This window comes from Bactrocera tryoni, chromosome 1, assembly GCF_016617805.1.
Source record: "Bactrocera tryoni isolate S06 chromosome 1, CSIRO_BtryS06_freeze2, whole genome shotgun sequence".
Classification (NCBI taxonomy): Eukaryota; Metazoa; Arthropoda; class Insecta; order Diptera; family Tephritidae; genus Bactrocera; species Bactrocera tryoni.
The window spans coordinates 90,003,971-90,017,195 of record NC_052499.1 but is presented as its reverse complement, the minus strand read 5'-3'; the positions used below and the strand labels follow the sequence as shown (position 1 = coordinate 90,017,195).

The following is a 13,225-nucleotide window of genomic DNA, read 5'->3' as shown; positions in this document are numbered from 1 at the left end:
CCACAGCTGTCGTCATATAAAGCTGTCAATATAGAACAAAAGCAATATAAAAAATACATGACATTAGAAACATTTTCGCTGCTAAATTCATAAAAAAATAAATGTTTGGAATAAAAAATTAGTGATTACAACTTGAAAATTTCAAGTAGTTGAAGTTTTAAAACATTGTTAAGGTTTGTAAAAAATCTAGTATCGATATAAACGATGGGTCTATGCAAATGTCCAAAACGGCAAGTGACGAATCAATTTTGTTTTGAACACCGAGTTAATGTATGTGAAAATTGCATGGTGCAAAACCATTCCAAGGTAATTCCTTTGAATCTTTCACACACTGAACAATTGATATTGTTTCCAACTTTTGCAGTGTATTGTTCAATCATATCTTCAATGGCTGCGCGACAGCGATTACGTCTCCAATTGTACTCTATGCTCTTCAACACTTGAACAGGGTGATTGTGTACGCTTAGTATGTTACCGTATGTTGTAAATAGATAAAAGTTAAATTACAATTATTGTTCCTTATACTAGTCTATGTACTTTAATTTGGTTGCAGACGTTTTTCATTGGGATTGCTTGAATTCAAGGCAGTCATCATTGCCTAGTAATACAGCGCCACGTGGTCACCAGTGTCCAATTTGTGATACAGAGATATTTCCGAATTTCAATTTGGTATCACCGGTAGGGGATGCGTTGAAAGCACATTTGTCACAAGTAAATTGGGGACGAAATGGATTGGGCCTTTCTCTTGTAAGAAATATTTATTATATATTTCCACTTACTGTGTTATAATTGTGATCACATAATCATAGTTGCCTAAAGATAAGTCAGTCGAGTCGAGTGCGAATTTTAAAAGTCAAGGTCCATCTACTACAGTTTCTACACCTACACAGACTGCAGCAGTTAGTAATATGACCAAAGTTCATCATTCCGTAGGTGTGGAGCGTTTAAAGGATAATGGACTATTTTCCGAGCAAATTATGCGTCATGAGAATCCCCATTCTGTTCTGTTAATGGACGCATTTAGTTTACCAGTTGAAAAAAATGTTCTTGGTAAGTAGCCAATGAAAATTTGTTATGGTATGTATTTAATAAAACCGTATATAGCTAGTAGCAGACGTCCTTTACTGCCCCGTCAGTCGCCCATTGGTGGCACTGATCGTGATGAAAACAAATATAAACGGCGCACACCTTCAGAAATATTTTCACGTTGGTCACGTCGTTTCTATGCGCCCTCTTCTCGTCCACCCTGGCGTCGTACTTGGTTTCTGGTAATAAGTGGTGTATTAGCATTTTTAGTACTCATATATTTGATGGCACTTCTTGGACGTGGCAGTGACATTGAATCTATCCATGATAGTTGGAATGATCCAAATCCTAAGCCAGATCTTCATTATGAATAAAATTAAATTGTTAATGTAATCTGATATTTAGTTACGATATATATTATTTGTGCAATTGTATAAATATAGATTACTATGTATTAGATTTCGATATCATTTATAACTTTTTATTTACTAAACTTTGTTAAAGTTAAAATAAATTGTAATAATTTTTTATAATTAAACTTATTTGAGAAGTCTTCTGTAACGAAAAATGCAAAAAAAAGAGATGTACTATATATGTATCCATTAAATAAAATGAAAAATAAATACATATGTACATCATGATTTTTTATTCTCTAAAGAAGGTTTCTGAACATTTTGATAAGTCGGCAAAGCACAGAATCTTACAGTTAACAGATCCACTATCGGTGTAGGACATACCCGAAAAAGAAACCGGTATATCTTGTAACTGGAAAATAAATAATTTGTATATGTTTATAAGTTTATAACAGCAAATGAAATATGCAAATACCCATTATTTCCAAATATAAAAATTTGCGTCTTTACATATGTACATATATATGAAATGTACGTATGTAATACACATATATGTACATTACAAATATACAAATATTGATATTTATGTAGTACTAACCGCCAGGGCTCATGTATATACATCGCTTGGGGAATGCTATCTGTTAAAGCAGCTTTAAATTTATCCAACAAAATGGTGTCGTGAAATTGATTTGGAGATTTAAAACCCGAAACTACTTTCAGATAGTTGTTAAATTGCCTAAAATAGGCACTATAAAGTTGGCGTTGTTCATCATTAAACGCATCAAACATCACCTTTGCGTGTTCTTGTTGTCTTGCCGAAATATTGCTAAATTGTACAAAAGATCCAGGAACGAAGTTGATCACATCTACGCCATATTGTTGCATTTCTATGCGCAGTGAATCGCACCAGAAACGCAAAGCTGCTTTAGAAGCAGCATATGAGCTTAACGCCGGAAGTGCCTAAAAAGTCAATACAATCCTTAAATAATACGGTATTTTTATCAATAAAGTATCAATTTTAAAAATATTTTCATGCATGTGTTTCTATTTTTTCTTACCTGCAGACCGCAATGACTGGTGATATTGATTATACGTGCGCGATGCTGCCGTATCAAAGGTAATAGTTTTTTGGTGAGACGCATTGCACCCAACACATTTACATTGATTTGCATTTCAAATTGCTCTGAAGTTTGCCATTCAAATTCACCGAAACACATGACGCCGGCATTGTTTACTAATGCTGTGAATTGGTATTCCGTATTAGTGAGTAAAAAGTCTTTAATATATTGGAAGGCACATGTAATGGTGTCCTCCTTGAGCAGATCTACTTCAATGGTGAACATGCGTTGGGAATCGTTATCATTTCTTAATAAGCGAGCACCTTCAGACTTTACATTATGACAAGCCGATATAACAGTCATATTCAAGGAATAGCAATAAAGTGCTAATGAATGTCTGTTTTTGTAAATATAAATTATTAGATACATACATATGTATGTTTGTATGTATACATTTTCTGAAGCAAAGGATGATTAAAGCAATTGTTCTAAGTCTAATATCAACATGCAAGTTGAAGAAGTGTAAGGATGAAATAGTGTTTAATGAATTTATTTTTTCATCTATGTATTTACATACATATGTATATTATAAGTATATAATTACTTACCCTAATCCAGAATCACAGCCTGTGATGAGAATCACATTTTTAGGTGTCATCATTAGCGTTTTACCACTATAACCAATTGTCTTTAAGAGAGTATACCAGAGCTGATTTTTCATCATTCCGAATATTATTTTATATAATTTTTTATTTATATTATTTTCATGTATGTACATATGTATATAAATATGTATTTGTATTTATAAATTTAATTGTGTTTGCGATTTGCACTATGTGGTCACAACGATGTGATGTTCCGCTATATTCATACAGCACTGATTTACACAAGAATATAAAACTTCATTCCAATGCTTCATGTTTCGAGTTAATGTAGGTGCATATGCACATATGTTAAGATAAAAGTGCCAATATGCATGAAATACAATACATTTTATTTGCATATACATACATATGTATGTATGTATATCGTGCAAAAAGTGAATCTAGTTAAAACCTACCATAAGGCCATTAATACTTGTGGTGCACCAGTAACGAATACCATTGGAGTAGTACCTAAACCAGTTTTTCTATGTACCATTAGGCAAGGTAGCCGAATTAGTCGATTAACTATCTATTACTGTAAGTGCTTACAATATAAAAGGTAGTTTATTATGATATTATACTTACATGCATTTGTTATTAAATACCGATTTACCCGGTATAATCGAAAATATCATACTCTTACATCTTGCAAGGATTAAAGAAAGGGAAGGGTGTAAAGTTACCCAGATGTTCGAAAATCTCTATATAAGGTATATGGAGACTAAGGGAAATATTGACCCGATTCAGCCCATTCATAACATACAGACATACAACCATCAGGAAAGGATTCTCTCTGAATTTCAATTATATATCACGCATATTAACCGATATTCTTGCTGATTTGGGGCAAAAATCTAATAATGGCTATCACTGATGTTCTTGGCGAAATAAAAAATGCGCGGTAGGATAGGAAGTATGGAAATTCCCAGTATTAAAGATTATACAACACAAGTGGTTAAGATGTTCTATTGATAGTCCAAACAGTATCGTAGTTAATGGCACAGTTGCCCAAAGATCGAATGTGAATAAGTCAGATTTGAATTTTGGGGGCACCTGAGATTAAAAAAAAGTGGTATCTTCCAAACTACTGATGTATATCACTCAAACTCGCGAAGAACTAGTCCTTCTGCTACATTTTTATATCAAAAGGAATGGTGAAAATAGATTATAACTACTAGCAGAAGCAATAAATTTTACATTACAGATGATACGGACGGACTTCGAGGGAACCAGTGTAAAAATTGGACAAGGGCACCAGCCGATTTTAGATGAAATCCCATACTGCAATCATTACTCGATCAAATTCAAACAAATTTAGTGCGTAACATTATCTTGATAACTGGTTATAGTTGGAAAGTGTGTGAAATTGGGCACCAACCCATATTATTCTTTCACTTTATATTTTAAATAAAGCGCCAATCAAGATGTCCGAATAAAATCTTCTACAGATAAGGCATTTGTCTAATTGGGTTCATCAATTTTTAATTCGAAAAATACTGAATATGATCTCATGAACCCCAATGTTAATGGTTGACTTTCTACCGGAAATGTAAATATCAAATATATTTATGCTCATATGTATATTATAATATAATATATTATATGCGTTGCAATTTACACTTCAATCGCCAAGATAATAAGACAATGTGGAGTTATAGTTTTTTGCTTCATTTATTTGTTTACTTTTGTAAGTTTCTTTTAATTTGGTGTCGGTCTTACAGTTTATTTATTGTAAAATTATGTTTCAGCTATTTAAATATTTATCTAATATGTATATTTTTGATTTTTTGTCTGCCTTTACCTTAAGCGTTGTCCTCTAATTCCACAAAAATTTTTTAGAAATGTGTCAAATCAAATAGCATGGCATCTAAAGCGAAAATCATATACATATGTATGAAGCGTAAAGAATTATTAAAAATTTCCTTTTTAGCTATAAGCTTTCCTTTATGTTTCTGCATTTTTTCTCTTATTCACTATTATAAAAATATAAATATTGCTTTTAGTTGTGTAGGACAACCAAAATGTAAAAAGTGAGTGTTAAACACTTAAAAGCTTTTTTTCTTGCATGTATAGTATGTATATGCTAGTTATGCAAACATAGTAAGGGCAACTGTTTCAAACTACAATCAAATCAGGAGTTTTTGTGGAAGGAGGACTTGGCAACCTGCAGCAAATGCTTAGCAGACTCAAAAACAATTAAATAAATGTTTACATATTTTTTATTTTTTATTTGCTATGTAATAGAATACACAGTATTACATAATATTACTAATATATTTTTTGTATTTATGGTTTAGAAATTTTGTTGGTACCAAAGAAGCTTATACACATACGTATATAAACACATATGTATGTATATTTACATATAAATATGCATATCACTGTAGAAAGATATTTAGTTTTTAATTTGTTTTGTTACACATAAAGGCAATTTCAATTGTTATTTCTAAGATTAATTTGATTTGTTCACAAATTTAGTTAACCTGACAATACATAATTGTTTCACAATGTTTAGATTTGTTAAAATTACATCAAATTTTATTATATTAAATTAATGCATTAGATTTTATAAATTGCTTTCCATGTACATACATATATAAATACATATTATTTATTTATTTATTTTTTTTAATATCACAACGCATTCTCAATGTTGTTGAAAACAATTCCTTTAGTTAAGTATCATACATATTTATAAAAAAAAGAAATAAATTGTAAAATTGTGAAAAAAAAAATTTCTAGATGAAATTCAAAGCAACATTATTTTACATTTAACCATATTGTATTGTAATCAAAACTCTTGATTTCGGTTCGTTAAAAGAAAACTTAATAAGCGATAGATTCAAGAAATAATCATAAACAATGAAAATCTTCATAACGTGAAAAAAAACAATTAATTTTTTAGTTAGTTTTATAATATAATAATACAATAAATATTTATTTGTTTCTTTCTAATTCAATTTTCATTCCTTACTTCATATTATGCACGACGGTCGATTTTTTTTAATTAACTTTAAAAATTACTCTAAAGCACTTTTATGTTTATTTTTGTAAAATTAACAAATAATAAAAAATTGAATAAAAAAAGAATAATCTAAAAAAATTACACAATTATATGTTGCGACCCAAGTTATACAATACAAAGCAATTGAATTTTAATGAAAAATCTTTTTACATCAAAAATAATATATTTACATACATACATCCATATGTATATAGAGAATACATACATTAATCTTCTTTATGGCATCCGTAACATGCGCATGCACTGCATTTATTCAATACATAAATACGTAAGTAAATATTTTAATGCTTGTATAAATATTATTATTATAAGGATTTTTCGTGTCTTTGTTTTTGTCTGTTTAAGGCTGCAAGAATTTTTAGGTCTCACTAATACAATACCACAATACTCATTGAAATTTTGTATTTGACTGGTGTATCTTAACTATTCCATTCTTACTTCTAACCTCATCTATCCGTCGTCTTTTGTACCAGACTCTTGTTCTGTTTCATAACAATTGCCATTTCTATTGTTATAAGCTAACCAATTTCGATGGCTCGCTTGTAGGTGTTTGAATTTCTAATGGATGTTTGTTTTGAGTGGAGCAATTTGGTACCAGTGGACCTGAAACAGGAGTCAATCCAGTGCCACCATCCATCAAAGAGTCGAAGTTGAACATGCCTGTCGAGGGGGTTTGTATGGCAACACCATTGATGTCAGTTGGAGGACGTTCTGTATTTAAAGCGAGATTTTGTGCTTGGTTACGTAAATTTGTAGGTAGGGAGTTAGGGCGCTGTTTACTACCACTCAGTATTGGCCTATGTGGGGCACTCAATGTGCCTGTAATAGCGTTACTAATTGCAATACTATTTACTATGTTATTATTATTACTGTTGGAAATACTGTTGCCGGAAACAAGGCTAGCAAAGCTAACCGGTGCCGCCGTCACAATTGGTGTGTTTAAAGATGCGGATGCCGCAGCCAATGAAGCAGATAATGTCGAAACATTCGGCAATGGTGGTTGCACCATCGGATTGTTATCAGATAGTAGCATGCGCTTGGGTGATGGAGGTCCATCATGGCCTAGTGATGAATTCGAGTCCAGCGTATTGTCTAGAGGTTCATTCTTAATGTGAGACACCATATCCAAAATGACAGGTTTAAGATCTATAGGTGAGCCACTTCGCCCTACAGACGACAATGTGGTATCTACTCCAATAATATTGCTATTACTGTCATTGCTATTGCCATTCGTTGGTGCGATCAATCCATCATAGGTGTGCACGCTCAATAAGTCTTGCCTTACCTTTTGGCATGTGGGTCGATGCGCTTCCAAAATAAAAGCCAATTGGTTTTTGGTAACTTTAAGGTTCTCAATTTCTTTTGTTAATGACTCCCGTATATTTTCCAACCGGTCTACTTCTGTTTGTAGTTCATTAGTTTGATCAACCCGACGCTTTCTACAACGTGCTGCAGCCAATTTGTTACGTTCACGGCGTATGCGTCGTTTTTCCTCCTCTTCGGGAGACATATTAGTCGGTTTAGCAGGGCGGCGACCACCTTGATTACGACGCGTCGGTGTGGCTGTAATTGTCGTGTTTGTGGCACTGCTCGAGGTATGCACGTTACTGCTGTTGGGAGAATTTGTGAGCAAAAGATTTCCAGCATGTTTGCCAGTATCTGATCCGATGGCGTTATGTAGCATGGTGAAATCATTTTTTGACGAAGTTGTTGAGGTAGCGAGTGAAGCGTTGCTGGTGCCATTGAGTCCATTAGGGAATGAGGCGCTTGCTGAAATACGAAACGAATAAAACTGGTTTATAACAAAGAATTTAAATACGCACCCAGGTACGGTACTTTTGTGAATACGCATGTACTTACAATTATCTGTTGTCGCCTGTGAATTATCATCATGAAGTTGTGAGTTCCAGGACGCTTGTGAATCATCCATATCAATCTCATTGTAATTTTGTATAGCACCGCTGAATATAGGGCTAGTGGAATTTTGAATGGAAGTAACAGGTGGTGGTATAAAACCTGCCTGACAGGGCGGATTTGAGTGATCTGCTGTCAACTGTATGAATGTTTCTTCGATGCTGCGTAATGTCGTCGGCGTTAATGTAGATGTGGTTAACGTGGGTACACCACTTTGAATGCCATCTACTGATACGAGCTGTAAAAACATTATAGATATTAATTATTATACATTAAGTTATTTATTAATGATAATAATATCGAAATAATGCTTCCAATTTATGATCCTATTACTTTTGACAATTCAACTGCATACATTTCAGGTCAGGCTTTGAAATTCGGTTTTGTCGATACAAACTAAACCCTTAAAAACAAATTTCAGTTGAAGCTGTACCGAACTTAAATTGTTGACCTCCTCAAATTACACAAATATTATATAAATTCAACGACAGAGACTTTTAGGAAAAAGTCAAACGGAGTTAATCAGTTAACCTCTGTTAATTCACACTATTTTTAAGAAATTTGTTCACTTATATTCTTAAAAATATCATAAATTTTGATCAAAATAAACAGTTTATGCAACGTTGAAAGGAAGAAATCACAGTATCGGGTGTATTGGGGGTAGGTGAAGGTCATAAATTACATATTGATCGATATATTTTTGGTATATCCTCCGTATAATTCGGGAAGTATTGGCCCGATTTTACCCATTTTTGACAGAAACTCACATTATTTTTGGGAAAATATTCTTTATGAATTATATAAAGGTAAAAAGTCCATAATCGTTAAAACCTCCTCAACAACTCTGGCCAGTGCAAAGTTAAAACGTAGCCCTTTATAGCATGCGCTTATTGAAATGTACTCTCATATGGTTTCGTATCTAAATGACTTTCTTGGTGCTGGAAAGTTCTAATGGTAGTAATGGGGAAATCCACATTTACAAATTAATGTTTGTATAAGTGCGTAAATACTTATATGTATTATATAAATACATATTGTATGTATAAACCCAGTTTAAGTATCTATATTTTGTTCAATTATTAAATAAAATTATTTTCACACATACTACATCTGTGTGTTGCATTTCAAACGTTTACTCAACTTATTAAAAATAATAAATATTTTTATAATAGTTATAATATGCAATCTGAATTCAATGGTTATATATTTTAATCCTGGCTCTACTATACCCCTTGAATAGCACACCTAAACAAAATCCTAAAACATTTCAATGAATGAAATATCTGGAGGTGTGTTAAATTTTTTATAAATAGTGTGAAGAATGTGGTATTCAAGTGACGAAGAGTGTGTATACTCCAATAAGTGCATACTACGTAAGTATGTATGTAACTATCTACCTGCTGCATAAAAAGCTCATTAGCTAGAAAATTTGCGATTTCATAAGCATCCATCGAGAATCGACATTCGGCAGCCGTGTTGAGGGAGTCGATATTCTTATCCACATCATTGATATTACATTCGTTACTATTACCGCGCGCTGAGGGCGAATTCACCGGAAAGGAGGAACAATTGTTAGTAACTGCCTCAGGTATTTGAAGTAGTTGCCGTTGCGGTTTTTCAATCACAATTCTTTCTAGCAATTGCTGATTATTTGGCGCATTATTATCATTACTAGAATTATCACCACTTTGACGTACTCGTTGTTGTTGTGGTTCATATTGTAATTGAAACTGTTGTTGGGGCTGCAAGCATTGCGTGCATTGTTGATGAGTTAAGTGCCTTTGCTGCTGCTGCTGTTGTTGCTCAGTGTGATGGTGAGGATGTTGTTGTTGCAACTGTGCACGTCGATTATTAGCAATTGGTGTTTGTGATGACTGTAACTGGTCCTGCTGAAGTTGATTGGTGTTACTTATCTTATTTAACATATTACTTTTATGGTAAAAACCATGGTTATTGTTTAGGTTATTCTCTACATGCGATAGGTAATCTGTAGCATGCGTGCATTGGTGTGATGACGTTATTGAAATTGTTGCATTGCTGTTTGTGTTAGCATTCATTGCTATGTCAGCTGTGTTGTGATGGTGTTGTTGCGGAGCGGCAGAATTCGTTGCATAAGGGGTTCTAGCCAAGTCTTGTTGCTGCTGTAAATGAGTATGTTTCCGATGTTGTAGAGGTGCTGTTTGTTGATGATGTTGTTGCGTTGCCGATTGCTGGTACCAAGAATATGAGGAAAATTGCTGCAGTGGTGACATTGTTGGCATTGGCAATTGCTGAGGATCCGGAAAATCGTCTAATTTTTGCTGCCGCTGTTGCTTTTGCTGTTGTTGGCGTTCTGGTTGCTGTTGTCCGAAGCAGAAAATATGCGAACGCTGCTGATGTAATGGATGCACCGAGTTGTTGTGTACATTTTGATACACTGATTGCCGTTGCGCATTAGTACCAGTTGAGTACGGCTGATAATTATATTGCCTCATAAATAAGTTTTATCTTGCACCTTTCGATGAGGAAATTTTGTAGAAGTTTTATTTAAAACTTATTACTCTACTTAAGAGTTATAAATTGCCTTTTATTATTTTATTTTAATTATATTATATAGAGGGTGGCATAAATATGTGATAATAATATGTAATAATGTGATTTCATGATTATCCCATTTAAATGTTAAAATATTTTGCATCCACAAATAAAGGGTGCTTATATTCTTAAATATAATAAACCATTACACTATACCCTTGCGGTGTGAAATATTTAAATTTATAATATTAATATAATAGCTTCTTATGACTAATTTTAAGTCTTTTTTACGACTATAAAGTATGCAATGTAAAACAGCAAATATATGGTTAATGATCTCTCTTTTCAAGTAATTTTATTTATGTTACTTTTGAACCTTTATAATAGAAGTACTCTTTTTTAGTTTATCTTAAATTATACTATATTTAGTATTCATTCGTCGAGTTCGAATTTTTCCACTTTTAGTTTGAGTTTCGTATGTTCGATAAATATATGTATATAGCGTATACGTATTCTAAAACAGTTTCGTACAGGATCATAAATTGGTCGAGTAACGATATTTTTCGGTACTACTTTTCATGTTCAAATGTTTTCGTAATAGTTTATACCGGCACTTTTAAACCACAAATCCCATACATTTCTATGATGAATTTCTATTTAATGTTGCTCGTTATACACGTTTTACACGTTGTGCACTTTCTTCGTTCTTTGTAAATTCGTTGGCTTATGTTTGGTTTTTCGTCAAACGACCATATATATTTCTGGTGGTTTAATTTGGTTGAAAATAAGTTTCTTGAGCGCATTGAGCAGTCTTTGTTCGTAGTGGCATCGAAAGTCGTCACTGTGTATAAGGACTGCTTTTGCTTTTCTTGTCGGTGATAATTCGGTTTCGATTTTTAACTTTTCAATATTATGCTTGATTGCGTTGTTCGAAATTATCGGCGTACACATAATAACGTATTAACTAGTCAGAATCGGGGTAAAAGTATTTATATTAGATATTAATGCACTTAACCCTGTTGAGCCATGAGCTAGAGATGCTAAAATAAAATTATTTTAAATCTAAACTTTCTCTATGCGTTAATCATTAATAGTCACGTTAGCTTTTGGTAAGTAGCAATATATTGTAGGTAATTTGTCAACGTTGTTTATATTTCCTAAATAATACATTCATACATGTATTTGCATTTTTTATTTAATTATATAACCTTGTTTCACAATTGACTTCCTTTTGCTGAGTTAGTTTTCAATTCGTGCTTTTATTTTTATAAAATCGTATAATCGTTGTTTGAAGTTGGAAAAATTTTATTTTGTCGTTACTCGATTTTGTATTTCGTAAAGTGTATTTGAAAATACTATATGCGTTCGTTTGGCAATTTTTCTGCGTATATAGTATGTTGTTTCCTTCCCTGCTTCCATATATTTTATGACATTTCTTTATATGGGGCGCAAGCTGACCTCCTCCTTTCCTTTTTCAATTCAAAACCCTCTGAAATCTGCTATGCATTCGTTTTTTAAATAATTTTTGTTAATTAATATATTTTTATTATGTATTATTTAGAACTTATTTATGAGATAAAACACGCAACGGACACGTACAAGTCTGCCAAACGGGCAGACACTTCAGGGGATCGATATTCGTATTAAACTAATTTTTAATTTTCTTCTCACTATTTGCGAAGAGGAAATTTTTAAATTAAAGAATTTAAAATACATCCACCAATACCATGGCGAGCAATTGACTATCTACATTGTATGTGTGTGTATATAATTATTTATATAAATTTTTGCACACATGCACAAAATACAAATATTTGCCCATTGTAGCAAGCGAATGTGGATCAAAGAGCAATGAGTGTGAGTATTGACTCAACTTGCAAATTCAAATGTGGTCCACCGAATCCCACACAAAAACTTTGATGCCATAGAGATACTTATGTATATGTACATATGTATGTATGTAATATGTACATCTCCGTGTAAAAATATTTGTAAAAACGTATGGAATTTAGTGAGTGTAAGCTTAAAAAAAGTAGGGACGGTGGTTAACGTTGCCGCATTGGCAATCGCCACAATTGCTCTTTCGTTACTTGATCAGCCGATTCAGAGAGCCAAAGAGCAGCGGCATATGCCTAGTTGTAGCAGAGAACGTAGAAGAACTTCTTTCTTTATTTTTCTAAGCTTTCTGGTCGTAGTGCATATAATTGTCAAGGAACGGGTGGGCGAGAGTTTGTTGAAAGCAAATGTTGTGGACTCGTTTTAGACCATTATAAATCGAAGAACTGAACGGCAAGAGCATCCCTCAAGGAAATATGTGTATAACACATCTCACAACATAGACGAGAGCAGAAGTCAGGAAAAATATTATTACTCTATTTTTAGTTTTATACCCACTATTAGTGTGTTTTTTTTTGAGTTTACTTTTTAAATTGTATATATTATAACAAATTCAGCATCAGTTTGTTCGTGTTTTGTATATTTGTGCATTGTCATAATAGTAAATTTCCTTGCCATTCGTTATTACTATTCATAAATCCTGTTTGGTTATATTTTGTGGTATATTTTCTTTATAGGTTTTCAATGAGCACATTTACTCAAGTGAACATTTTTACCCTAATACATATTCGTACCACAAATCAAACAAAATAACTTAAATTTTGTATGTATATACGTAGGTAAGAATGTATGTAC

General features: G+C 32.7%; 3 protein-coding genes across 5 annotated transcripts in view; 1 reads left to right on the top strand and 2 right to left on the bottom strand.

Annotated features, from left to right (window-relative positions):
• Positions 1–31: 31 nt before the first annotated feature.
• Positions 32–1,496, top strand: LOC120782297 (zinc finger protein-like 1 homolog). 2 transcript variants are annotated; one of them, XM_040114502.1, is made up of 5 exons: positions 32–306; positions 365–466; positions 529–747; positions 810–1,050; positions 1,105–1,496. In XM_040114502.1, exons 1-5 carry the CDS (start codon positions 205–207, stop codon positions 1,398–1,400), a joined length of 960 nt encoding a protein of 319 aa, XP_039970436.1. In that variant the 5' UTR covers positions 32–204; the 3' UTR covers positions 1,401–1,496. The 2 variants fall into 2 exon arrangements, with proteins under 2 accessions (XP_039970436.1, XP_039970437.1); XM_040114503.1 differs by having other exon boundaries at positions 33–306; positions 365–476; positions 554–747.
• A 139-nt stretch (positions 1,497–1,635) lies between these two features.
• On the bottom strand, positions 1,636–3,578 carry LOC120779605 (retinol dehydrogenase 7). Its single transcript, XM_040111956.1, has 4 exons — positions 3,046–3,578; positions 2,438–2,834; positions 1,978–2,339; positions 1,636–1,791 (listed from the first exon to the last, which is right to left on the bottom strand). Exons 1-4 carry the CDS (start codon positions 3,213–3,215, stop codon positions 1,662–1,664), a joined length of 1,059 nt encoding a protein of 352 aa, XP_039967890.1. The 5' UTR covers positions 3,216–3,578; the 3' UTR covers positions 1,636–1,661.
• A 1,704-nt stretch (positions 3,579–5,282) lies between these two features.
• Positions 5,283–13,225, bottom strand: part of LOC120766583 (transcription factor kayak) — a 46,170-nt gene continuing 38,227 nt past the window's right edge. Inside the window, exons 1-3 of one of the 2 annotated variants that reach the window (XM_040092179.1) lie at positions 9,418–12,176; positions 7,967–8,258; positions 5,283–7,876 (exon numbers count right to left, since the gene is read on the bottom strand). In XM_040092179.1, the coding sequence (XP_039948113.1) occupies positions 6,618–7,876; positions 7,967–8,258; positions 9,418–10,494 (2,628 nt within the window). In that variant the 5' untranslated portion in view covers positions 10,495–12,176 and the 3' untranslated portion in view covers positions 5,283–6,617. Of the gene's footprint in view, positions 7,877–7,966; positions 8,259–9,417; positions 12,177–13,225 lie in introns of those variants that run through there. The other variant, XM_040092180.1, reaches the window with a different exon arrangement.

Coding starts and splice junctions, on each gene's coding strand:
- LOC120782297 (XM_040114502.1), top strand. CDS start 205: ATGGGTCTATGCAAATGTCCAAAACGGCAAGTGACGAATCAATTTTGT. Junction 467..528: donor AGGGTGATTGTGTACGCTTA/GTATGTTACCGT, acceptor TCCTTATACTAG/TCTATGTACTTTAATTTGGT. Junction 1,051..1,104: donor AGTTGAAAAAAATGTTCTTG/GTAAGTAGCCAA, acceptor AACCGTATATAG/CTAGTAGCAGACGTCCTTTA.
- LOC120779605 (XM_040111956.1), bottom strand. CDS start 3,215: ATGTACATACATGAAAATAATATAAATAAAAAATTATATAAAATAATA. Junction 2,835..3,045: donor GGCTGTGATTCTGGATTAGG/GTAAGTAATTAT, acceptor TTACAAAAACAG/ACATTCATTAGCACTTTATT. Junction 1,792..1,977: donor TATATACATGAGCCCTGGCG/GTTAGTACTACA, acceptor TTTATTTTCCAG/TTACAAGATATACCGGTTTC.